The 27,570-nt window shown below is 40.6% G+C and overlaps 1 protein-coding gene across 3 annotated transcripts in view; it reads right to left on the reverse strand.

Moving 5' to 3' along the window:
* arhgap20 (Rho GTPase activating protein 20) overlaps window positions 1-27,570 on the reverse strand; it is a 58,415-nt gene that overhangs the window by 11,432 nt on the left and 19,413 nt on the right. Inside the window, exons 1-13 of one of the 3 annotated variants that reach the window (XM_039818251.1) lie at window positions 23,311-23,626; window positions 19,141-19,223; window positions 11,175-11,351; window positions 9,670-9,819; window positions 9,057-9,098; window positions 8,675-8,759; window positions 8,418-8,495; window positions 7,845-7,911; window positions 7,046-7,255; window positions 3,366-3,556; window positions 2,381-2,545; window positions 1,402-1,511; window positions 648-837 (exon numbers count right to left, since the gene is read on the reverse strand). In XM_039818251.1, coding sequence (XP_039674185.1) covers window positions 648-837; window positions 1,402-1,511; window positions 2,381-2,545; window positions 3,366-3,556; window positions 7,046-7,255; window positions 7,845-7,911; window positions 8,418-8,495; window positions 8,675-8,759; window positions 9,057-9,098; window positions 9,670-9,819; window positions 11,175-11,351; window positions 19,141-19,223; window positions 23,311-23,403 — 1,641 coding nt within the window. In that variant the 5' untranslated portion in view covers window positions 23,404-23,626. Of the gene's footprint in view, window positions 1-647; window positions 838-1,401; window positions 1,512-2,380; window positions 2,546-3,365; window positions 3,557-7,045; window positions 7,256-7,844; window positions 7,912-8,417; window positions 8,496-8,674; window positions 8,760-9,056; window positions 9,099-9,669; window positions 9,820-11,174; window positions 11,352-19,140; window positions 19,227-23,310; window positions 23,627-27,570 lie in introns of those variants that run through there. The other 2 variants (XM_039818250.1, XM_039818249.1) reach the window with 2 other exon arrangements.

Here is a 27,570-nt window from a genome sequence, read left to right on the forward strand (position 1 = left end):
ACACATCCCTGTAGCAGCTCAGTGTATTCAGAGTGTTGTTCAATTTAACATTTTGGGATATACACTTTTTTCTTTTCTTGCTAAGAGTTACAGTAGATGAGAAGCTTGATACCACTCTTATGTCTCTATGTTTAATACGTTGTTTTGTTTAGCTTAGCTTAGCGCAAAGACCGGAAACGGGACAAAGCTAGCATGGCTCTGTCCAAAGGTAACTAAATCTGCCTGCCAGCATCCTTAAAGCTCACTAATTTTCATTAAAAAGTAGGAAATTTTTTTATGGTTTTACAAGGAGTCATGTGTGGGACTATTTCTCTCCTTGTTGGCAACTATTTTGATAAAGGATTAATCATTTCAGTCATTTTTCAAGCAAAAATGCCAAATATTCTCAAGGTTTCAGCTTCTCAAATATCAGGATTCGCTGCTTTTGCTTCTTCGTCAAATATAATACTAAATTGAATGTAATATTAGATTCTGGACTGTTGGTCAGACAAAGAAAGCCAATTAAACACATCACTGTGGGCCCAAAAGTTGTGAAGGCCATTATTCACTCGGCAAGACAGCAAATCATCATATTTCATCATCACAATCATATTTCCCAGAATTTCCCAAAACACTGTCAAATTGTGTGTCTGTGTGTTCCTCCTCACCTTTTTGGTGCCCTCCCCCTCCATCTCGGGGGTGCTTGGTGCTGGCGCCCACAGCATGCTGGGAGCAATGCAAACGGACAGGTTGAAGGCGTTCATCTGGTTGTCATGGGCGTTGCCTCGGATACAGTGCAGCACGGCGATCACATGTCGCAGAAGAAGTAGGTTCTCACTGGGCAGGAGGTGAAGCAACCTGACAGAGAGAGAGAGAGAGAGTTACATAGAGATGACAGGAAGGAAGGATGGTAGGAGATGGACATCATGTCAATTAAATAACTACAGGGATCATACAACCATCCTAAAACACTTGTTCCTAGTTCTCACAGTCTGTGTGTGCTGTCATGTTGTTTCCTGATCTCCACAGGAATTTCTCCACCAACATTTTCATGTTACTTGTTTTTTATTTTCCTAAGCAAAAGGAATTTAGTTTGTTGTTTCTGGAACTGAAGCAATGTCCTCTCTGTGTCTTTCTTTCACTCTCTAGACATAAACATTGTGTATTAAAGGAAAAACCAACAAAGTGTCACATTAAGGTGTTGGGCTACCATAAGCATACAGAACACTCATTTATTCAGGTCTTTCCTTAAATATGTCACCCATCTGTGTAACAAACGTCTGTATGACTTGTTGTGTCTGTGCGTGCTTGTTAGAAAGAGACAGACAGACAGTAACACGTGGTATATTATTACTTTAAAATTAGCAGCAGGACTTTGGCATAAATGTGATGTATTTTAGGATTTGAAGCGACAGATTGTACCTCTGGACAGCTTGTATCCGCTCTTCCCCTCCCTCCCCTTCCATCACATCCATCCACTGCTCATACAGATCCACACACAGCATACTGCCCGGGATATTTCGCAGGAAGTCCTAGATGCAAAAAAAGAAAAGATTTTCAGCTCAATTATCAAGAAATTAGTTGTTCACATACAATAAAACATTTGTTCAATAAAAGAATGTTAGAAATTATTTTGCTTTTATTTGTTTTAAATTCAACAAGCAATTGGTTGTATTATAGAAGAATACTGAAAGCAACAGAAATTTCTGTGTATTTATCACAAAAAAATATCGTTCTTGTGATATTCAACAATATTGTCGCATATCCCATATTTTCCTCATATCGTGCAGCCCTGAGAGAAAAGATACAGTATATCCTGAATGGGAAATGGAAATTGTGTTATGGGTATAACACATAAACATCCCTTCAACAACATTATTATAACCCATAGCCTATAGCCCTATGTAATAATTTGAAAAAGACTACATAAAGTCCATTATTCATCATTGCAAGAATGCATCCAATGCTGTAGTTTTACATGAGAAACAAGTTAAAAACTTGAATTATTATTAAATTAGCATCAAGTAACATTAGGCAATGGACTAATTTATTAAAAAGACTTTTCCTTTTTTTTTTTCTCAGGTGAGGAACAATCCTTGTCGGTTGCGCAGAAAACAGGTAAAACACAGCAAAGAAGGGAGATGAATCAGCTCTGTATAAACCCCCAAAGCCCCTTGGCTGCTCCCTGGATGCCCATCGCTGTGGTGGCTGTTTGGCCTGGAGCTAAACAATGCAGCACCTTGTGTGTGTGACTGGCAGCCTGCCTGGCTGTGCAGAGACAGATTATCCTGTCTGGATTTATGTGACTTTGGAAGCACATCAGTCGCTCCTGCTTTCTGTTGTCTGGTTCAAACCAGTGTGGCGGGCCAGAGCTGTGTGTGGTTGAGTGCGTGTGAGTTACCTTGAGGACAGCAGCGATGACGAACACAGACTGGTGTGTGATCTCCGGGTCCTCAGTTCCACTGTCCAGTCTGTCCCGAAGCTCCCGGCAAGCTTTGGCCCCAGCTGACCGCCTGAAGATGCCCCTGGTATACGGCCCCTCCAGGTACAGGAACACCAACATGTCCTGGAAGGGACACATTATTCTTTTTTATTAATATTCAGAATGGAACAGGGGAACATTTTTAACAGAACAGAGAAATTAGCAGTTTTGTATCGCTGACAGAACTAAGAAGCAAAACATTTTTTTTACCCATAAAAGCCGAAAGCATTAACATCACCAATGCACTTTGCTCAGAACGTCCAGTAATGTTTTAAACCAAAGGAAATCAAGGGATTTCTGGATTAGGTGAATTTAGCTTTCTCAATATCTGCTGTTTGTTTGTAATCCACCACTTTCTAGAAACTGAATTTCAATTGTGCAAATATGATGAATCAGAATAATTTTTCAGCAGCCTCAAATGAACTTTCATTATTAACAAAGAGAAGAAGAACTCGGAGGACACCACACTGACTGACTGAACAGATTTCTGTTGCACGACTAAACTTTTGAATGCACACGTTCCACCAAAACAAGTTCCTTCCTGAGGCTATTTTGCAGAGGCGCCGTCTGACAATTGTGATTGGTTTAAAGAATTGCCAATAAACCAGAGCACATTTTTCTCCCATCCCAGAATGCTGTGTGGACTAGCCAGACCCTCCTCCACAGCGTTGTGGAGGAAGGTCTGGCAATGCGAGACTAGTTAGAACAAAACTAGCAAATTAAATTGTCAATGTAGATCCAGTGTGGCCTTCTTAAAAGGGTTCTGTGGAGCACCATATGTAACAGTAAGTAGGAAATCTCCTTCCCCATACCGCTACATCTCCCTTTCCCCAAATACACTGTGACCCCTCCAGACGGGGCCCTGACCCCTCTTGCTGGCCTAGGTGACCTTCTCTCATCTCACCATGACAGGCTTGGGCAGACCGGTGTCCGGAGAGCAGACCGAGCTCAGGGGTCGTCCGAACAGCCGTCCCTGAGTGGGGGACGGCGAGGTCGGGGACAGGGGCAGACCGTCCAGCTGTGTGTTGGAGCCTCTCCAGAAAGGCCAGTTGATCAGAGACCTCTTCCTCTTAAAAGACTTCTGCTGACCAGGCTCTGCGGGGAGAAAAAAGGGGAAGAGGTGAGCTGTGGTTTCAGATATAAGCAAACTGCTGTTGCTTGAGTAATGCATGTTATGTAAAGCCACTGGAGTGCATGTCCAGCAATGCTCAATGATTCACCCAACTAACTAAGTACTTGTTTTGCAATATTTCTTTTTTAGAGTTCTGGGTTAAATTTTCCAACACAGTACAGTAGGTTGTGAATTGTTTAGCATTTAGCCAAAAAGTCCAAGATGTTGGACTTTTTCAGCATGCACGTGAATGCTTCTTCCGTCCGAATATTCACACCCTAAAAAGGTTAGGTGAGAAAAAGAGGTACACTGTTGAAGAGAGAGACACCAATAAGACAGTACCTGAAAGACAGAAGAAGAAAGAACCTTTGACTCAGTGTTTAAGGGAAATATACGTGGACATGCCCTCACGCTCGACAGCACCATTTAATTTGAGATGTGTGTGTGTGTGTGTGTGTGTGTGTGTAGGTGTCTGTGTTCATTCATATGTGTGCTTTTGTGTGTGAAAGCCTATATGCATGTATAGAGCTCGGTTTGTCTCTGCAGGCTTGTGACCGTGTGTTCCTTGTTGAGCATTCTCTCAACGGTGCCAAGTCACAATGTCTACCTGTGTTGTTTGGGTTGGCGTGTCTGTCTGCAGGTCTGTCTCTTCACTACATGTTCTCTATGATGTAACAGCTCAGCATGTTTCTGCAGTTATGAAACTGCATACTGGGCGCGCATTGAGGTGCGTGTTAACGAGAATGTACAGCAAACATGTACTAATCTCTATGCTAAATTACACATGTAGCAAAACATGATTCAAACCTGTGTTGCCTTCATAGGACATAGAAAATACGCAACCAACTCTAAATGTCAAATATTTGCTTGGTTCAATGTCTGAAATTTGATATATTGCTGCTTTTCTCTCAAAATAAGCACTGCGAAAATGTTTATAAAAGCTGCAGAAAATCTTTTAAAGGGTAATGCGGTGACATTTAATTGCAGCAACTTCTTTCAACCAGAAGTCTAGAAACGATAGCATTTATGTAATAAAGCTATTGTGACTTGCATCGAAGGGCAGGACTCTTCTGACAAACGAAAGATTCTTTCAGTGGGTGGAGGACCCACAAAATAAATGTGGCATACCTCACATAGAATTCATTATTTAACGATCTGCCGTGACACCATGCCCAAATACACTCTGGAACAAAGTTCAACAGTAACATAATTGCTGGCCTGCTCTGGCACTTCTCAGCAGGCCTCGCCATCATCGAAAAAAACATGACCTCGCTGTAAATCAGGCGTTACATCATTACAGCTTTCTAGTCACATAACAGTTTTAGAGGGGGGTGGCGAGGAAATAGACTATTTGTCGGCTGGGTGGGCAGCATCTATCATGCTATAATCTACTGCTATCAGTTTTGTAATGATCATACACATTTTATAGAAGGCACTGATCAACACTGTCATGAAGATAGAGATGCCAGATCAGAAAATTTGATTTTGGAAGGACAGTTAGTTCCCTTCTTTTTTTATTTCTATAACCCTAATCCTCCCATAAATAAACCAACTTTGTTAGATTCTTGGTTCTTCAAGATTAGCCTCCCTTAATAAATCAACACCGCAGTGGAGCATCTGGCTGTCTGATGGTGTATTTTTGTGAACGATGTGGCTTGTATTGGTGGTCTAGCGCTGCGACAGGCAGACTTTTGGCCGCTGACAAGCTAACATTATAGCAAATACTCTGGGAACAGGTTGGACCTCTTCCAGCGGGAGAGTGGACGCCATCTTTGCTTTGAATTTCTAGTATAATTATGGTTTGTGAGTTGGACTGGATATCCATATTCAATGTTTTTTTGGTACTGGCTGAAATGTTTCCATACAGTAGCTCACATTGACGACTGTCAATTTAATTCAATTATCATGTTTCATATTGGAAATAAAAAAAACAATTATGCAAAGTTCTTGCACTGCTGCTTGTGGTTAAACAATATTCAAGAATGTCTTTTTGTTATTGTGTTATGTGTGCCATAATTGTATTTATTCATGTTTCCCATGAACAGTTTTTTAATAAAGCATCTTTGGCCAAAATTCAGTCAGAGCTTGAATGTTTTTGTTGGGGCCACTAAATCTGCCACTAATGTGTATTTCAAAGATATGTACTGTTATCAGCCAGTCAGTCTGTCAGAAAGGGACATTTACTCTTTACACTGTTTGAGAATAAATGCCTGAGAAGGGGCTTCTGCCATGGCTTCCCCTGCACACAACTTCGTTAGCTTTCGGGGTGGGTGTGAACGCCTCTATGGCGGCGAGGCTGGTATGGAGCGACTATGTAAGATGTTGTTATGTTTGAGGCAAAGGAATCTGAGGCAAAGCTTGTGGTTGGCAAACTGCAGCCTCCTTGACTGGAAAACACACACTTTTCTCCTCAACTTGTTTTCCTCTAAACCTAATCCCCTCTTTTTTTCCATCCTGGTCCCTGAATCCCCGTTACTCATCCTCGTTGTCCACTGTCCTCTTGTTTTTCCCCTTTCTCCTCCTCATCATTTTTCTGTGCCTCCCATTTTTGTGGTCCCCTTTTCCTTCTCTCCCTCTGTAAATTCTTCTCCCTCTATCTCTCACAGACTGTTGTTTCTTTTTCCTTCACCTCCGCTGGCCTTCAGATTTTCTCAATAGCTGTGTCATCTCTTTTCACTTTCCATCTTCCTATTCTCACACTAATCCGTCCCTTCTGGGGTTTCTTCCTCTTTGTCTGTCTGATGTTTTTCTTATTCTGACACTGCGTCTCTCCTAACCCCCGCTGTAACCCCTTGTCCGCTAAAATCTCCTTTCCCACCGTTCTCTTTGACTCCTTTTCTTCTTCACCTACTGATTCATCGTCACAGCTAAGTGTCAAGAATGAGCATAAACAGAGTGAAATGGTTTACGTAAGTGAAACAAATTCTAAGGAAGTACTTTCTGTTCTGCATTCATATTTCTGTATGCTCATATTTCTTCTTGTGGTTTCATACAGAATTAAATTTATGGACGGATTCTTGTCACTGACCAACCATCTACTTGGAAACCTCAACTGCTATGCTGATGAAAAAAGCTAATATTATAAGTTATTATTATATATTTTTCGAAGCTCTTTTTCACAACACATACTTTCCCTGTTGATGGTGGTTATGCCTATTTTCTTGCAGCAGGTTTAAATCCTAGGCCGGACTTTTATGTTAGATAAATGAAGAAAGCAAAACGCCATATTAGCCTTAAACATCTGTGTTGTCTCATATGACACATCACTATTCATCAGTGTTTTTTCGACTTTTTCTCCCTTTGATTACGTCAGATAGTCCAAGTTCAAAGGGTTTTCACAACCGTTACGCAGTTATTTGAAGCCGCTTCTAAAATGTAGTTTTTTGTGTGCTGAAAAATGTCTCATTTAATGTAACGATATGTTATGTAATGTAACGTCTAATGAGAACGATAGTCCTGACCAGCTTTCTTACCTATAAGTGGAGTCTGTCCCGGGGCAATCTTGCTGGGTTTGAGGATAAACTGGCACTGGGTGTCTGGGGGGAGACACTGGTCCAACAGCAGCACCCCTGGACAGTCTGTGGGACTCGTTGGATCCCTCCCTGCTCCTCCTCCCAGTCCTCCACCACTGCTCCCGCCATCCCGTATGTGGCTCATCTTAATGCTGAAGGGAAACTCGTGGCCTGAATGAGAGGTCAGGGTCCAGAGGTTAGAGTTCATAGGTCTGGTATGTGCAGTCTGTGCATGTGACGTGGAGTTAAATATAGCAAATATGATATACATTAGGGCAGAACTCGTGCCATGTTGCGATGAATGAACGGTCTGGAGTTGAGATGTTGAATATGAACTACAGAACAAAAGATTATGGTAACAGAATGTCACGGAAATACCACTGTGACACAAAACTAACTAAAATGCTCCCAGATGTTGAGTTTTTGGTGTTCTGCTGATGCAGTAGTGGCCCCTGCTGTGTGTATTCTCTGCATTGGTACTATCTGGCTTGCCACACATTTCTTCATCGGAGGGATGAGACAGTATGTTTTCATTTAATTTTATGAATTTATGAAAGATGCAATTGTAAGCATTCATATAGATTTTCAAGAATCAGCAGTTTCATTGTAAATCTCATCCCACGCCACTGGAGGTGAAGAATTGTGGCATCTTAAAAGGAAAAAAGGTAAAGGCTAAAGGGAAAAAGGGAAAAGGTATTTTTTGTTCTTTTTAAATGGACAACTTTTAACTTTTTTCTGATGGTGTGACAGGTTGGCTTACCAATGAGAGGGTATGGAGGCTCGTCCTTACTGGAGTTCACCCACAACCTGTGATCTTTAACGCAGCCCTGGACAGAGAAAACGAGAATCAAGTTTAACAAATTCACTTATCATTTAAATTAACAATTCTACTACTTTTCCATATCTTCCCTGCATTTATCTGTCGAGCTACCTTCAGGAATACACATCTGTGGTGTAAGGAAACCGAATGCTGTCACAGGAAAGATTGGCTTGAGAGTGTCAGCAACCGCTCTGAAAAACCAGCTCCACTTTAGCCAACCAATTTTTCAAAATTACTGATGTAAATGCTTAGTTCAATTTTAACTTGTTATCTTTATTTTAAATATGGTCACAATTCCGAAAAATTAATAATATTACAAATCTGTTGGAAAAGTCTAAAATCCCATTACTTTGTACACATGCTTCACACTGTGGTAATATTTGATTTGGACAGTCTAATATTGTAATGTTTAACAAACATTATTTCTATGTAGCATGGCTATTTTTAACCTCACATCAAAGTATAGTCACTGGACATCGAGTTGAGTATCAACAGTGGTCTTTGGTTACTCACCGATATGCCAAACTGCAGCAGAGCCATGCGGATGACATCAGTGGTGCTGTCAGTGTTGCTCACCGCAAGTGTCTTGGCCTGGTGGAAACATTATAGAAACATTATGGAAATATCTAGTTGTTTGTGTGTCACATAAATGAGAGCACCGCCAGTGATGTCATTAATTACCCACTTAAAGACAGACTAGGCAAATCAAATAATATTCATGTTTGTGCTGAGCAGCAATACAAATCACAGAGGAAAGAAGAGAATCTTACATATGCACAGTTCCCAATATCTTTGGCAAATATCTTCAGAGGAATGGTCTTGGGGTCATCCTTCTCTTTCCCCTCAATTATCCGACTGTGTGCAGGGGAAAATCAAAGATCAGTGTTATAATGAAAATAACATTTGAATATAAGTACATATATCCAGCACTGTGATATGGGAGACTAACATTTTGAGTTAATGGATATACTATTTACACTGTGATCACTCTTGTTCATGTTGAGCTAGCTTCTATTTAATCCCTTCTGCTTCATCCAAATCAAATTTTTCCTGCCCCGTAGGGGAAATTTGATTTGCAAGATGAACTGTAAGCTAAAATACCTAAACAAACCATTTCAGTCAAAGTAGCTGAGTGTATAAGCAAACATTTACCTTTTGATGAGCGCCAACCACTTGTTCTTGTCCTCCTCAGAGCTGAAGTAAAGAGAGTGATAAAACATAATCAGAGTAAATCATGTTAAAAGCAAATGTCTGTTTTGCTCCGTTACGCAACTCCCGCTTTAAACCGCAGACTTCACCCTCAGCTGGGCTGGATTCAATGCAAAATGTAATTAGTGTGTGTGTGAATGAGTATGAATGTGTGTATGTCATGACATGTTGCATGTTGGTGCATGTTGTGCGTGTGTGGTGATCTACTCTGGTCTTTGAGTGGCTTTATGACTGGGAACTGCAATCGTACTTAAGAGTTTAGCAATTTTGTGGTTGTGAGTTCCCTTATATGATATGCATTTGCAGGCATTTTTGAAAATATGCTTGGCATAAATAACTGTCATGCAATGCAAGTAGACATACTGAATGAAGTTATATACAGTAAAAGGAAATTGAGTTACATTGAATCTTAGAAAATAAAACAACAGTTAAGGCATTTCTCACTTTGAGAGTTAACAACTTTCTTATGTACTGTGTGTGTGTGTGTGTGTGTGTGTGTGTGTGTGTGTGTGTGTGTGTGTGTGTGTGTGTGTGTGTGTGTGTGTGTGTGTGTTACCTAAAGGTGGCCACATAGTTGCAGGAGGGCCAGCCCATTACGAAGCTCCTCTCTGGGTTGGTGCTTCCCTCACACACCTCCTCCATGCAGCTGGCTGTCCACATTTCACACACTCGGACTTGGGCCTTCACTTTGAAGTGAGTGGGAGACCTGCAGAAGACACAGTGTGCTCCATTAAACTAGGCTAGGCTCCAACTACAGTGACAACTATTTTCATTATCAGTTAATATGTCTCTGTGTGTAAAATAAAAGGAAATTATGTTCTATTTCATAAATGACTTAAATGATTAATCAGTTATCAAAATAGTTGTAGATGATTAATATTTTGACCAACTAATCAATCAAATAGTATGTATTTAGGAGAAATCTTTGCAAGAGAGAAACCCCAGAAGATTTCCTTTGTAAAATATTGCAACCCAAAAGTCCCTTTTCAAGGTGTTCCACAAGGAACAAACCGGGATCCTCTACCGTTGCAATATAACTTTTAATTTTCTTCATAGAACATTTTTCCAAAAACCTCTAACATATGGCAGTCCTTCAAGGAATGCTTTATATAGCATAGAATTATTAAAAGATAAAGCTATTTTCAGCATTTTAGGACAGGCACACTCAGTAGACATGTATTTATCCACCATCTGTGATTATAGAGGGAAAAAGTCCAAATGCACACATGTGGCATACACACATACTCTCCCTGCTATTACACAGAAAGAAAGGCACACAAACGCACAAGACACATCAATTAACTTCTTCTTCTTCTTCTTCTTAACCTCTCTCGCTCAAACACACACATACCAACACACATTCCTCAAACTCACCCTGTGTTCAACCTCAATGTAATGGCCAATTATAGCGAATACTCTCTGTGCTGGAAGGGTCAGCTCCACCCACTGGCTCAAGACTCCTAGGACAGACCACAGAGGTCCTGCTGTGTCTACATTGAGGAGTGTGTCTGTGTACAGTAAGTATAGGTACACAGAGCAGATGTCTGTTTCCTTCTCTACATGTCTATGCGTTTATACGCGTGCATTAGTGCATGTATGTGGACTTCAAAAACATAAATGTGCTCTTTAAGATTCTATTTTTGAACATTTGTGTGTGGCAGTTTGTGGGTAGGGAGGCCCATACTGTAGGCCTGAGGCAGGCCAGTGTGGCTTTGATCCGAGCCAGGCTTCATATGGATTTAATTGGCTGGGAAATAATTATATACTGGGGAGAAAATGAGGGAGGGAGAAGTAAAAGTAGCAGGAGAGTAAGGGAATGAGAATTTAGGGAAAGATAGCAGAAGAATGTAACTTCATCCTCGACAAATTGTTTTGCTATCAGTGTTAGAGAACCAACTAGATGAAATGTTTTTTTGTTTCTCAAATTTGTTTCACTCTATTTTTTCCTGATTTTGTCTCCTTGTCTCCATTTTTCCATGCCCGTCTCACTCACACAACCACATAAACATAGACTCCTTCATCCTCTCTGTCATTTCACAAGACACACAGAAGGAAACTTACTTGGCCTTGGCGACGAGCAGCGCATCAGTGAAGAGGAAGAGGTGTCTCTCCTGGGTCTGCAGGCCCGTCTTTAGCTGCGTTTGGGCATGACCCAGGAATAGGCGGCGTGGACACTCAGCCAGGAAGGCCTGGACCAGGGAACAGGACCCTGGGCTGACTAGCGTCAGGCAGCTTTCCCTGGGTGGAGAGACAACGGATAAAACACACTATTAGACACAAAAGGGAAAGTCTGGATGCGTTTGGTGTTTGTTAACCTGAGCATTGGATGTGGATGGGCTCAAATTCAAGTCAAATCAGGTCAATTTTATCTTTACTGCCCAGTATCACAAATTTGCCACAAGGGGCTTTAACATCAACACACAGAAGGGGGAGAAAGAGACAAGGACAACATGTACACAGGGTGGGGGTAGAGAGAGAGAGAGAACATCTGGAATGAGGCACCAACAGCCAGGAGAGAGAGAGAGAGAGAGAGAGAGAGAGGGGTCCCGGATGGCCGACAGTCAAACTCTCTTTACCTCCCTCCACAATTACTACAAAATTGCCATCGAGCAAGGCACTGAGTCACCATTAAATATTACAATGGAGCCGCTTACTGACCATCAGAAGAAGACCGAAGAAGACATGTGCAGCTCCTTGAAGTAAATGTGCAGAACTGTGTAAAATGCAACAAGCCATCACTGAAGCATGCTCAATAGGTGGCAACATGTGAGGAAATTAGCTAAATGGCAGTAAACATTAAATAATCAAATTAAATAATTATTAAGTGGCTGCATGCCAAAAGTAAGAAGCTGAATCTAACGAGGTATAATTGTCTGCTAAACCTAAATAACCTTGAACATCTTGTATTTAGATAGCTTTATTTATTCCAGTTTTTTTACTGTGCTGTATTAACACCTTGGGATTTTCCAAACTCCTCCAGAGTGTGGAATAATGATGTAACATGACACCCATTCCAAACTTGGAAAAGGCTGTAAAAAGGCTCAAATGTCCAAATTGCTTGTGCAGCGTAATTAAAGTCCTAAAGTGAAATATTTACCTCGTTATTTCCTGTATTTCCTTAACTGATTCCTCACAGTTGGAACCACACACATAATCAAGCATTATGAGTAAAATTAGACTTTTGGAGCGGCACTGCAATCGTTTGGCTACAAATGTGTCATTATTTGCATGTTTCGGGGCTGCACAAAGATGGCTCTGTTAACTTAATCAGCCACAAAAAGCTGTGATGGAACTACAGGAGCTCCTGCCAGCATCAATGGAACTTCTACTAATACGTTTGAGATAAATAGTGAATAACTGCCACTTAATTTTGCAATGAACCGTTCATTCAAAAACTTTGTTTGTGTTGTTTCGATAGATTGTCTTTTCAGTTTCTTTTGTTTCCTCTTTTTCTTTTCTCCTTTCTGAAAGGAGATAAAAATACTTCCTTGTTTGGTTGCGACTGACAGAAATATCTTAGAGTTTTGTTTTAATTACAATTGTCTATCTTGTTTCCATGCTGTCAATATGTGCCACTGACGGACCGATGTAAACAGAGGGGAATTTTTGAAGGAGGAGGAAATAGTTTGAGGCCTCCATCCTTTCCTGTTTACACTTCAATACCAGATAAAAGACTTAAATCTCCACTAACACGCACACATACACATTTTTATCTCTGTCTCTACCTTTCTGTGTCTCTTTCATGTACACAAACATGCACACACTTTTCTGCTCTCTCACGCATGTACACACCCACCTCTTAACACTCTGTCTATTTTTCATTCCTTCTCTTACACATGCACATCCTTGATACCCACGAGGACACACACAATGCTGTCGGTAACCTTCGACAAAGTGCCCTATAGTAGTCCCAAGTCTTGCTGGGAAGACAGAAAAGCTTGGATTCTCTCATTCATCACCACCCTTTCAGCTACGTTGCGTAAGTGATTGGTTACGTAATTAATTAACGAAGAACAGACGACTACGCTGGAGTGCTTCCCTTTTTTGTCGGTCTTTGTGTGCTATCCAAAAATAAATCAAAAGGGGGCTGAGAGAATTCTATTAAAAAAAACGATGAATGTAGCCAATTAAGCGTTGATGCTCGATGGGACGCATCGCCCTGCAAGACCGGGAGATGAAAACTCATTGAAAAGAGTAAAAAACGGATGAAGGATAGGGAAATATGTCCCATTCCTTAGGTCAGCAACACTTACTGTATACAAGGACAAGACACCATGTTGCGATAACAATTGCAGAATCAACAGTTGCAAAATAATCAGCCATTATTCCTGGAAGAAAGAAAATACTTTCCATGTGGTATACATTGAAAACATTTACATAACTCATGCACCCTTCACCTGCTACAAATTAAGCATTTCTTTCTGGGGAGTAGCAATAACATGTAAATCTTCATTTTTGGTGTCAACTTCTTCAGCAGTGTGATTCTGTGACAAGCCTCTATACTTTTCCCCTTTCCCTTTGTCCAAAATTCTACAAAGAAGTCCATAAAGTGAAACTACAAACAAAATGAGTTGTCTCTGTATAAATGTGACTCATACTAAGCATCAAAGCTCAGGGTCTACTGGATCTCTCAACATGGCAGTAACTGCTCTCTTAATGTTAAGCCACATGCCACTGCAGGATGACAGCACAGGGGTAAAGAAGCATAGCAGAGGGACGTTGGGAGGATTTTCGGGTTCCTTGATTAAGTTGCACTGGGATAAAAGTCTCAAAAATTCCCATTGAGTTTATAAACACATCCTCCTTTGTTCGTATTGTCCTTGAGGATCCTGGAAATGTCAGAAGAGCCGACACCCGCACACACTAATACAAATGGACAAAACTTCTTGTAAAGCCCCTTTCACATCTCGCTGCCCTAAAAAAGGACATCTTCCGTATTCACCACACATGCCTCCCTCCTGAATGTAGGATTGACAGCTGAGCCGGCCGTCCTTTGAATCTGAGAGACGAGCAGCTAATGGCTCCATTGTACATCATGTGATGTTGATAAATTGAATGCTCTGCTTGCCCGCATACATGGCCACCATTGTTGAGGCACAGCACCGAGTTGGGAGAACTGTTGACTTTTTGGAACACAATAAGGGGCCGCGTACAATGAACCACACAACACAGCATACTAATGTCCTAGCATGTATAATTAAACAGTTCCGGGTACGATTTGTATATAAAAGGCTGATCATATCAGCATTAATCAGAAAGTAGGTCATTCACAAGTTATTTGATTTATATAGCCTAAAATCAAAAATGTGTACAAAAGGGCTCTCTATCCTTCGACCCTCAATTAGGAGTAGAACCACAATATAGAAGAACTAAAATATACGTTCCTCAAAGAGGTAGAGAGACTAACAAAATTAGAAAATGCAAGCAATGGTATATAGAATCAAGGGCATAGGTTTGATTTCAGAAATTATGGCCAATGTAACACAACTTCAAAAGTTGGATAACAAAGAAAAGAGTCTTCTCTTCACTGAGTAAAACTGTCCAAATTAAACTTCAGCAAGAAAAAGAGAAGCGAAAGTGGACTCGTCAGCAGTGAGCTGCAGCTTTCATGTGGGCCGACATGCCTGCTGTCGTTGCATCACACCTTGTGTTTGTGCAGCAAACATCTGATTCACTGAGTGCTTAAATCATGGAGGCTGGGATGGGAAAGATATGTAAAGTCTTAGTCATGACGACATGACGAAAACCATAACTGACCTGAAACACACAAGCACCTGTAAATACACACCCAGGAGGACAACAGCTGGAAAAACAGCTGCAACTTTCTCTTTCTCCTCACTCTCTGATTAACCTTTTTTTTTCTTTGCTGACATGTCCCACATCTCACTTTCATCTCTCAGCCCATTTTTGTCTTTTCCTCTCACCCTTTTTTCCGTATATACTCTCAGTATATATATATATATATATATATATATATATATATATATATATATATATATATATATATATATATATATATATATATCTCAATACCTTAATTAACCCAAATAGCTTAATTAATGGCCTAATTAGTATATATTGAATTTATTATATCACCTCAACTGTCAATTGTTCTACCCTGACCAAGCAGGCTGACTCCCTGAGGGCAGCAATGACACACTCTTATATAAGTGCCAATCTGCTCTGTCTGTGTCGTGTCTGTGTGTGTGTGTGTGTGTGTGTGTGTGTGTGTGTGTGTGTGTGTGTGTGTGTGTGTGTGTGTGTGTGTGTGTGTGTGTGTGTGTGTGTGTGTGAGTGAGAAAAGTGTTTTCAAAAGAATTTGTGGTTTAATGTTGTTTCTGTATGAGGAGGGTTACATCACCAGTAGTTTGACCTCTTTCTCTCAGATAAAAGTAGTCCAGACAAGCATCAATTGACGGCTCAGTGTATGTGTGTCAGAGAGAGAAAAAGAGACTGTTAACATGCAGATTAAAGATGTCATTTTGCACAGACACACACCAGTCTGTACCATCTCCTAAATCCACAGTGGTGGCTTTTGTTCATTGCTGCAACAAAACTGCAGTAAAGATGACAATAAAGACATTGCACAAGGGATACATTCCTAAATTACACTCTAATTATAACTAACTGAATATGTTTGTATTTGTATATGTGTTCTTGGAAAGGAAAAAAAATTTGACATGAGCCTGTATTTGTCTGTTATGCCGGTGCTAGCTGCTACTGTAAATGAAGTTTATGAGTGGAGTTTGTGGAAAACCAAAACAAGCTAAAATCATAATTTCATCAATACGAGCGACACATTTCAAATTACACGGATAAGTTCTTTTATGGAAAATCAAAAGAAGATGCCATCGTAGCAAGAAACTAGCTACCAAGCAACCTCTAGCAAGCTAACAGATTTTTTAAATCAAACGGACAGCTTCACATCTTTTCTACCCTCCGTCTCTTTCCTGTTTCCACCTGACTCACTGCCAGATCATTTCCATAGGCAAACTATAATGTCATCCTTGGCTGACACACAATGCTCTCTATATAGCCAGAGGAAACACACACACACACACACACACACACACACACACACACACACACACACACACACACACACACACACACACACACACACACACACACACACACACACACACACACACACACACACACACACACACACACACACACACACACAGGGACAGAGAGAGAGAGAGAGAGAGGTCAGAATACTAAAACTCTTCCCTTTTTTCCAATCCGTAAAAGAGAAGTGACCAGGGGCTGTCAGCCATGATATCCTTAGCAGAGCTCATTATTAAAACGAGGAAATGTATTTGGCATGATGTTTGAGTAAGTGTGTTCTTGTATTTGTCGTTTTTGGGGTCCAAATGTCCTCAAACCACCAGAAAAATAGAACAGAAATCACCCAAACTGAGAACATGTTCCCTCTTTTTCTAAAAGTCTAATGCAAGTTAGAACTCGGGTTTCAGGTTGAGATTAAAATTGCAGTTAAATAAATACAGTGATATCCTCACAACTTTATCAATACAAACGTGTGTCTGTGCACTAGGGTGCAAGAAGAATAGACAGAGAGGTTGTTCCACTTGGTGACACTGTGGCTGATAGTGAGTGAATGTGAGGTCAAGCCTGTCAGCCTATCATGTTTTTTTATGCTTTATAGTGCAGCCACCTTCGTCCCTGCAGTATAGATTTCATTTGCTGAAGAGGAGGGGACCTATTACTCCAGTTTAAACCCATAATACCCTGGACTGTAAGCCTTGAGGCTGAAGGGGTGTGTGTGTGTGTGTGTGTGTGTGTGTGTGTGTGTGTGTGTGTGTGTGTGTGTGTGTGTGTGTGTGTGTGTGTGTGTGTGTGTGTGTGTGTGTGTGTGTGTGTGTGATGCTGAGCTGATGGCTAGAGAGACTTTCAGCGCCTCTTGGCCTAATGGAAAATGCAGGACCAAGGGAGCAAAAGATAAAGGAGAGGAAAAATACTATATATATATATATATATATATATATATATATATATTATTTTTATTTTTTTCCAGGAATCCAGCTGATGCTCCTAACTACAGTGATCCAACATTAGAATAAAGAAGGTCATCAAATAAGAGCTTAAAGAGGGATATTGAGCTGGAATTCATGTATATTAAAAATAATGAAATAAATAAAAAATCCTTGATTGTAATTTAATTGGAACTATTACACAGTGGACACGTGAACACATTGTATGGCTGTAACACCAAGAGCTGATGCTGTTCATTGACTGCCCACATTGAAAGTAGTGAAAAAAAAATGAAAGGGGGGAAAGAGCAAAAACAAGAGCGGCTGAAAAAAACTTAGTTAAAATTAGGGAAATATTTTCCTGTGAAAGTTGTTGCTCTGTAGCTTTGCCTTGCTAACACAATGCCAACACAGTTGTAAATAATAAAAATAAATCTGTCAATATACAGTAAACATGATACTAATAATAAAGTAATAAAAATAATAGTCCTGCTTATGTTTTCTAACATTAACTCTTGCTTTTGGATAAAGAGCACGGAGGTGATGCAGTGATGAGTAAGCCACTGCCAAGTACTGTTGGCAGAACTAACGTATCCATTAAAACTGTATTCATAGGATTTTAGGGTTTTTATACAACACTTACCAAAGCATTGAGATGGTCTGACAAGCTTTTACAAACTAGTATAAATTCAAAACAAACAGAAGGATCAATAATAATATGTCTAAAGCAATATGGAGGTAAATGACCTGTTGAAAGAAAGTCACAATTACTACCATGACCTTTCACCTTTACCTGCTGTGAGTCTCCTGAACACAATAATTCCACATCTCTGCATACACTTCCAGACATTAATGAACACCTCACACACCCACTGACATGGGAGGTGTTGATCCCAGGTGATCCCCACTGGCCCCTACACCTCCTGATGAGAGGTCAAAGGTTAGGGGTGACAGCTGAGAGTGTCGAGCCCTGGCTCCATACCTCCTGAGATTCACAGACACACTGGTCAGACTAAGTGACTTTGACTGTCTCGCAGGCACGCATGCGCACATGCACGCACGCACACACGTGCTCATGATGGCACAAAAACCTATATTTTAAAGCCAAAGAGCTTTCCTCAGCATTTTGAGGTTTTTCAGCCTGCATCCATCACCAGAAACTCTACATCATTTCTTAAGAGATCCTTATGCTAATGCACTTCCTTTTGGTAATTCATGATTAACCTTCAAGCTGTTTGATTATCTGTAACTAGTTGATTTTCTTCAAAGACTGAAAGCTCCATGAAATCCCCCCCCCCCACACACACACACACACACATACACACACACACAAATAAATAAATAAATAAAAAAGCTGGCACCAGTGCAAAGATACATGAGACAAAGATTCCAGTAAATAAATGTCATCCCCGAGGGGTTTGTAATGGCTTATTTCCGACCCTGTTAAAAGGAAGAGAAAGGGGATTTGTGCGATACGAGGGTGATGAAAAGCCTGATAGCTCTGGGAGAAGTAAGCATTTAAACCCGCTATAAGCCATGAATGAGTCAGGGAGGCCAACCTCTTAGATGTTTGAGACAAATTTAAGGCAATGTAGGAGAGCTTTTGGAATCTTGTGAAAATATCTGTATTTTTAGGGCAGTTTGAAACTTTTTACAGAAGGAGTAATCTGTATTTGTCCACAGAGAGTGTAAAACTCAAAGAAAGCACAACCTTCCACTTCTGCTCACGTTGTTTATCCAGAAAACTGTATACAGAACAAGGAATAAACATGAGTAACATGCACTCAACATGAGTAACATGCACTCAACATGAGTAACATGCACATCAAAAATTGCTCAGAAACCAGTAGAACTCGTATAGTGGGATTAATCTCTGCTCTCTGCAGCAGCTGCATCTGTAACACCATCTACTGAGAGAGATCGTTGCTCCATTAAGGAACTACAGGCCAACAATGATGTCAGCGCCACAGCAGCTCTTTACTAGGAAAGCAGGTTGTGTGTGTGTGTGTGTGTGTGTGTGTGTTCCTTCATACCTGGATGTGCTTTTCGATCTGGTAAGGGCTTTGCTGATGACCAGCGAGGGAGCGGACTGTCGTCTCTGGGCCAAGGTCTTCATCTTCTTCACGGTCAGAGAGAGAGAGAGAGAGAGAGAGAGAGAAGATGGATCAATGCAAGCAGTGACTTAAGTTGATGGTTTGCACCATTCTTTTTGGTTTGCATCGCATGATGGTTGCAAAGCACATATGTCAGCACTGCTTAAGACTGGTTGTTGGCTTTGGTCAATGCAGGAACTATAGGAAATCGAAATAGAGATATATATATATATATATATATATATATATATATATACAGTATATATGTGTGTGTGTGTGTGTGTGTGTGTGTGTGTGTGTGTGTGTGTGTGTGTGTGTGCGTGCGTGTGTGTGTGTGTATTTGTGTGTAAGAGAGAATTTAAGAGAGGGAAGGATGGTGACTGAAAGAAAAGAAGTGACAGCAGTAAAGAAGGAAAAGAGGAAGTGAGCTAAATGGTTAAAGATGGTGACCGACAAAACGATAAATGACACAGGGACATTGAAAAAGAGAAATATGTCGTCCAGCAGTTGCAAAATTTTTATGATCCCTCATACAGTATACTCTCACTGCAACATGATCAATTGAAAGCTGCCTCACAGAAGTATGACAGGCATCCCTGCCGCCACCGCAGCTATTTCAATTAAACCTAATCTATTTAGAACATACCAAAACCATGTGAGCCCTAAACATACACTACAGTCATTCAATCTGGAAAAGCTTTTGCAGGACAGAAATGTAATGAGACTGTGCTTCCGAAACCTATTTTACAGTGACTTATGGGTAACATTCCTCTCCTCTAGAAGCGCTGATGGAAGAATTTGACTCATGTTAGTCATACAGGCCAAAGCTACTACTGTGCACCATAATATGGTGTGCATCATAGCAGTGCATCTGCTTTACATTTTTCTAAACATGCTGTTTTTTCAGTAATATACGTACTTTACAGTGACAAACCTGGCCTGAAATGAGATGCTGCCCCGGCTGAGAAAAAGTCCAAAGGGGTCAGTTTAATTGGGTTTATGGTTTGTGGAAAATATTATGGTTAAGATAAGGTTAGGTTTTATTTTTATTAATGATTTTCACGTAAGAAACTGATCCAGTATACAGTCTGCAAAGTCAGCAATTTTCAATACAATTTCCATAACGGAGCTTCGGTTTTTCAGACACATTAATGCATATTGACTGTGAAATCAGGCTTGAAGGTGACAGTAACATCAGTAAGGTGACATGCTTTTCCTGCACTCCACTTTGCATGATGAAAGAACAATGAGGCTTCTTGTGAAAAGGAAAAACAAGCCCTGGTGTCTTAGGCCATGTCTACACGTACCAAAACGATATTTTTTTCCCCCCCGTCTTCCCTGGCATCGTTTCAAGAATGTTTGCGTCCAAACGGATCCATTTGTAAATCACTCAACACGCTACTTCATATTCCAGGCCTATAGGTGGCGATGTTTCTGCTACAGGAATTCACCAAAAATGGAGAAGAAGAGGCAGAACATGCGCATAAAGCTTGCGCACTGTGTACAAACAGACAGTAGAAGAAGAAACCAAACAGCCCTGGTAACCCTAATAGGCTCAATATCTTCTCCAGCAGGAACACAAGCATGTAGTCCGCCATTGTTGTTGTTATGAGACGTCGCCGCGGGATAAGAGGTCAAAGGCTGGAGGTTGAGGGGTGTGGCGATGACATCATCAATACGCAAGTATATGGCTTCGAAGGGCAGCGTTTTCAAATTTGTGCACCCTGGGACCAGGTTTCGTCTTCAGGCAGTGCGTTTACAGGATTCGTTTGGACAATCGGCCAAAACGATGCAAAACGTGCGTTTACACCAAAAAGCGTTTCCGTGTGGATGGCCCCTTAAATTATCCTAACTGTCTGCAGGAACCAAATAGGAAGCACCGACTGTAAGCACTAACATCAGTTATATCATTTCAGCTCACTCTGCAGTATAAACACTGATATACATGCAGTATACATACATGTTATGCATGTACCGGTCATGGGTGTAAAGTGCAGTTCAAGATGAACTGTCAACAACGTTCTGACACAAACATCTCAACATAAATAACTCCTGAGTGAAGGGAGGTACAGTATGTGGAAACTACATGTATGCAGTCTTTCTCAGTCAGTGGTGATAAAGTAAAGTTCAAGTTTCTCTGCTCTGTCTGACAGCTCATTTCTTACAACTTTCCAAACCAGGCCAAAGTGCAGCAACTGCTCATAAAAAAGGGGCTACAGCAACATTTGTGGATTTACGAGACAGAATTTCACTAACTCAAAAAACTTTATGAAAACACGAGTAACTGTATTCTGTTTCCAAAAGGTTGATGTATTGGGTTAGAGAAATAGGAGAATAACACCATAACAGTACTGTAACCATCATGCATTGATTTTGATGTTAATCCGAGTTTACACAGTGAACAGATCAGGTCATTTTGTCATTAAAACTCCATTACGCCTCTCTTTTTTACACATTAAGGCTGATGAGGGTTTTTCAAGGCATAATCAGAAAAGGTTTTTCTGAGGATATCACTCATGCTTTTTGTGTTGGTAATGTTGGAGGTCATGACAAAGAAGTATGCAGACCTTTTACTTAAGTAAAAGTACTAATACCACACTGTAAAAATACTCTGATACAAGTAAAAGTCCTGCATTGAAAATGATACTTAAGTAAAAGTATGTAAGTATCCTCAGGAAAATGTACTTTAAGTATTACAAGTAAAAGTACTCAATGCAACTGGACTTGTAGGCTGTTATATTGTTGGGTAGTTTCATTTCTAATAAAACATCAGATTTTCTAAACTACTATGTATTTTGTGTGCAAAAATCTTAATCTGTAAAATAACTAGTAACTAAAGCTGTACAATAGTTCTCTCTGAAATGAAGCAGAGTAGAAGTAGAAAGTGACATGAAAAGAAAAGACTCAAGTAAAGTGCAAGTACTTGAAATTTGTAGTTTAGGAACAGTACTTGAGTACATGTACTTAGTTATATCCCACCACTGGTCACTTTTTTTTTCCTTTTTTTTTTTATCTCATTTTACCACCAATCGCTGCTTTTTTTTTGCAACACTTTAGCAAATCTCTAATCTCGCCTTCACAGCTCACATCCTGCCTGCTGAAAGATGCAGTTACACCTTTTGAAACACGCGTTGGATGGGGGGCGCCGTTTACTACTAAGTACTAAGTAATTTTATCTGCCCTGCTGCTGGAGATCACCTCTTCTGTCTATCAGTGCTGTGGATCAGTGTCAAGGACCAAAACATGGGGTTAGAAAGCTACAATAAATTACTGTAACAATGTCGTGTGCATATTTACTGGAAAGTCAGAGATTAGGTTTAGAATTTGAAACCATGTATTTAATGTTTTCTGTAGTGCTCAAAGCATCTTAAGAGAATGCCACTGGTGGCTCTGAAGTGCAGGGATCATTCCTCTGTTTGCGTGGTGACTCCTGTCTGTCTGATTAACTAATAATCACTATCAGCACATTATCCTGCTCTGTCGTGTGGTTCCTTCTCGTCTACTCAGCTAACTGGTTTCTAAAACTAACATGAAACCAGTAAAATCAATGGGGATTTGGGCGAAACGCTTGATAAAAACTCTACACTTGCAACGTTTGTGCGCCACGGATCCGAAGATTTCATCCATCAGATAAATCTAACGCACTGAATCACAATACTTGTCTGTCTGATAAAACAAACCTGAAGGAAAAGTTTAAAATACTGATTGTTAACCGTGGCATAGCAGTGACACCACTATAAACGGAGCTATTCATTATCCAGTCTAAATCGAATTAAAGCACGCCAAATAAGTGCAGATTTGCAAGAATGTCAAGAAAAAACAAATAATGCAAGTAAAGCAAAGAAAACTGATATTTCACAAAGAAACATAACCTCTATTCGGAGTTTAAACTCTTGAAAATTACACAACACATAGAGATGTCTCTGCAGGGATATTATAGGACTATGATGCCGTAAAATACCAGTTGACTGTGTCTTAAGAGTGCAAATGGAATATACTAATTTAACCTTAATGAGCGCGCCGGGAAACTCAGTGCGCAAAAACGCAAACCGTGTCCAGAGTCAGCACTCCATCAGCACTAAAAGTCCAACAGAGAAGCGTCACTTGTACCTTTTTGTTGTCGGGAAGTGCTTTGCTCTCTCCCGTCAGGGAGTCGGACCTATTCTGTCCCATGGTCCCCTGCTGCGGTGACATGTTTTCCATCAAGACTGTATAGATCCACGGGGCCAAGCGCGCAGACAGTATATTCCCATGATACGAGTGTAAATCCAAAATTATCCGGTAAAGAGAAGGGCAAGAGCCCGGGGAGAATCCATGATGGATAGGTGTTGATCCGGAGGAAGAGGAGGTGAACCCTGTGCACTGCGCTCCTCTCTGTGTGTCTTTTTAGTCTGAGCGCTGCGACTCCGGTCCGCCTCATCGGACTCTAGATGAGTGATCATAGACCGTAATCTACGTGAGGATGAAACATACGACTTCCGCTCTTGCTTTTCAAAGTAAAGCCGTGTTTATAAAACAGGATCGTTTTGTTGCGGGGTGAGAAGTAACGCAATTGAAACAGCACGTAAAGTAAAAGTCGAGATAAGGTGGCATGTTATTGACAAAGGTTAGCAGTGCTTGTAAACACTACAAACACATAGTATTAGTATTAGAGTAAAGTTACGGTGTTAAATTTTCACCAAAAAATGTCTGAATACCTGAGCAGGTTACTTCCTGGAGCCCAGGAGTGGTGTGCAAGTGCCCTTAAATATCCCAGATTCACTGCATGCCATTCAAGCGGAAATAAGGGTCTGGAGCACACTGATTGATTTTCAGCCTTTAATTGTGGGAGCAAACTCATGTTTTAACACTACTGTGTCTTCATCCGAGTCAAAATGGACAAAGACAAAAGGCAAACACAATTTTAAACAGTTTAATCAACCAAAACAGGTGTACAATTCTCATTGGATAATTGATTGCACAGGGTTTTAAATCTATTGGATAATGGCTCCAAAGGTGGAAGTTGCCATGTCAATGTCCAAGTACCACGCCCCATGCACTATAATCACACTAGGAATGAAAGAACACAAATATATCTTCAAGTTACAAAGGTAGAGGTACAAAACTTAGCCTGCAAGTACTGCATTCAACAAGTGTAACAAATTAGAGGAACCTAGACAAATTCACTTCTTCATTTAGGCAAAAAGGCCCAACTGTGTTATGAATCCAACAAGCCTCTTTTCAGAGGCAGGTAGTCACCACCTCTCTTCACAGTATGTCAGTTGGTTTGGGTAATAAGGTGATTTGTTAGGAAATTTGCACCAGTGAAGTGTATTATCCATAGAAACCAATCCTGCATTATTAGCTTATTTTGTCGCTACGTCTTGTAGAGCAACTTGTTTCAAATCTAGTTTTAGAGGTTTATTGTTTTAGTATATGTATTGTGCTCTTGTGATGCTCAAAATTGCATTTAATGTATTGCCACAAATGAACATAAATACAGTATTATTCCACCTTAAATGTTTCTGTTTGTTGATTGTATACCTGGCATACAGTACAAATGATATTACCTGTGAAATTGTGGTGAACTGTGAACACATTTATCTAAGACCTACACTGAGTATTAGATGTTGCCTGATTTCTACACTCCATCACTTCATCAATATTTTGCTGCTTTTATTTTGAAGACATAACTAACTACTGGTCATTTCCTGACCTAACCCACATGTCTTGACACAGCTACCTGAAAGCATGTTTGGTTTCTTGAGCTTGTCTATGTACCCACAAGTGTGTATTTTTATTTGAATGGCCTATCATATGTTTTCCTTGTCTGGCAGTCAGTGCCATATAGAAGGTGACTGTTCACATACGACAGGATGGAGGTTTGCATAGGGTCCAGGCCAGGTGTAAGAATGTACTCCCAGGGCCAAGAATAACATTACTGATGAGGAGGAATGTCCACAGTATTTTCTTTCTATATAGGCATGACGCATGACACATTTGCCTTATAGCTACAGCTACAGTATACTTTACTGTGGGATAATTTTCCAAGTGGGTGGGAGTGTTTACTTTTAAAAGTCTGAAGGCATGAAGAGAACACCTCCATCAAAGCTGAAGTTAAACTGATTTGTTGACCATGCAAACAGAATTCTCGCATTTGGGATTACATTACTGTGTTTTACAGTTAGGACTTAAATATTAAAGGTGCCCTGCCATACGTATTTCATTACTTTGTGATGATGTCTGAAGTTCTACCATGGACTCTGTAACATTTTTTGTGGAAAAAATGCCTTGGTTACCTTGTTTCAAGCCATTCTATCGTGGTATAGAAAGCCTACAGGAAGACTCAGCTTGATTTCTGCCAGTTCTCATTAATATTCAACAAGCTAAGCTGTTTGAATCTGATTGGCTAACAGCTAGCCAATGAGAGCCTGGCTGTCAGAATCCTTTACCCAGCTCAACTGGGCGAGCTCATGAATAGTAATGAGCTCAGGCAATATGATGTCAGACTGACCAGCTTTTGTAATTGGCATGATTTCTCTGCTTATTTCTTTTCAGTGGCTAGAGCTGACAGAGGAGGTAGCAGTTCATTTTCACATTCACAACATAACACAAACACATATGGACCTAAGATATTTCAAAAAATACAAGGAAAAACGTTTTTGTGTTGCAGGGCACCTTTAAAGACATACCTGAAAAATTGATAACCATTAAAAATCAACAGTTCCATGGAAATTTATTCTTTGCAGAGACAAGAGGCTGCATCTGTGTGACTGTTCATCTTCCACTGCCAAAATGCTTCAAATCATAAAAATGTCTCTCTGACAGGATTATTTTCCACAGCACCTTATCGTCGGCCAACATCTCCTCTGCAGAAACACAAAGGTATGCAACAATTGTTCCATCTTATCTGTCCCCTGAAAAGAGACATGCATTGGATGATAAGAACATTGATAATGCTCGGCCATCTTCTTTGATCACGTTACAAGCTGCATGAAACAACAGCCGGGGGAATACTGTGGCCTCTTTCTGGAGAACGGCTGCAATTCTTGATGCACAGTCAACTACATTCTTTCTCTCTGTGACTAAATCATCCTGTCCTCAAGCGCCAAGTGTGGTCAAGTCACATTTGTTCTTGAACTTCGATTGCACTTCATGTTCCCTCATTTTAGGGGTAAATGACTGCTTTTGTTTCCTGCTCTTTGTCAAGAGTATAGTCTGGAGGGATCCAAAGAAAAAAGCGAGACTAAATTGAGGGTGTGTCATACAGTAATATGGTTGGAAATGCCACTGGTTGACCACGACTGCCACTGCTCTGAACTGTTTTGTTTCTACCTCCTCTTTGTTCCACTCTGGAAGACGCCGGGTTGCGACAATAAAAAGTGCCTTGGAGTGTTTTTTCTTTCGGTATCCATGGCAAAAAGCAACACATCTCACCGTGCTATGTGAAAAACAAACATTTTATTCATCCCAAAAACCCCTAAGTGGGTCACACACATCGCTGTCAGAAGGCAGCCGAACCCTCCTGGATTCTCCCCATGACTGAATCGAGCTTGGCAGAGTGACTGCAATACAGGGAAGCCTGATCTATTGATTCTCCCCCTCAAATAAAACGCACAGAGAATCCATATGTGTCCACGTGAATATCATCTGACATTTTCATTTAAGCGTGACTGAAAGGGAATGTCTACATCACGCCAGGAGAATCAGGCTATTGAAAACCTGAAGCCGGGGAGAGTATCGACTTGAAAGGCAAACTGATTCCAGAGAGAGAAATGAGCTGGAGAGAGTCCAGAGCTCAGACGGGAGCCTCACATGAAGGCTTTCTTCTTGTCTGTGTAGGGTTGAGGTGTTAGGGTTGCATTTAGCACTGCAAACACACGCACGAATGCACCTTCGCACACACTATACATGGCTGAATATGTATTTAAAGAGTACTTTTCCATTCCCTCCCTCCCTCTTTTAAAAACAAACACACATGCTCATGTGCAGAGAGTTTAAAGAGAGGCCACAAGGACATGATGAGTAGTTTTAGAAGCTCCGGTGTATATAAGCATAGATGGACAGATGGATGTGTGACGGATGACAGAGGTGCTTCGAGCAGACAGGGAGTTGCTTTGACCCAAAACAGCATCCGCCACCACTCCCACCACCGCCTCTGCTGCTACTTTAAGAAGCCAGACTTCCACGTTGCCTGCCAAAAATAAAGACCGACGTTTCCCTTTTTTGACCCTAAACAGCATAACTCAGAGGTTTCTGGGTGACAAATGTTTAAAGTATGGCGCAACAAATTCTGGAAAAATGACGTGGGTGCGAAATAAATTCTGAAAAGAATTATACAACTTTAATACCTGAAAAACTCCACTTTTGCACATCACATAACTGTTCTGG

Source organism: Perca fluviatilis, chromosome 12, assembly GCF_010015445.1.
Source record: "Perca fluviatilis chromosome 12, GENO_Pfluv_1.0, whole genome shotgun sequence".
Lineage (NCBI taxonomy): Eukaryota > Metazoa > Chordata > Actinopteri > Perciformes > Percidae > Perca > Perca fluviatilis.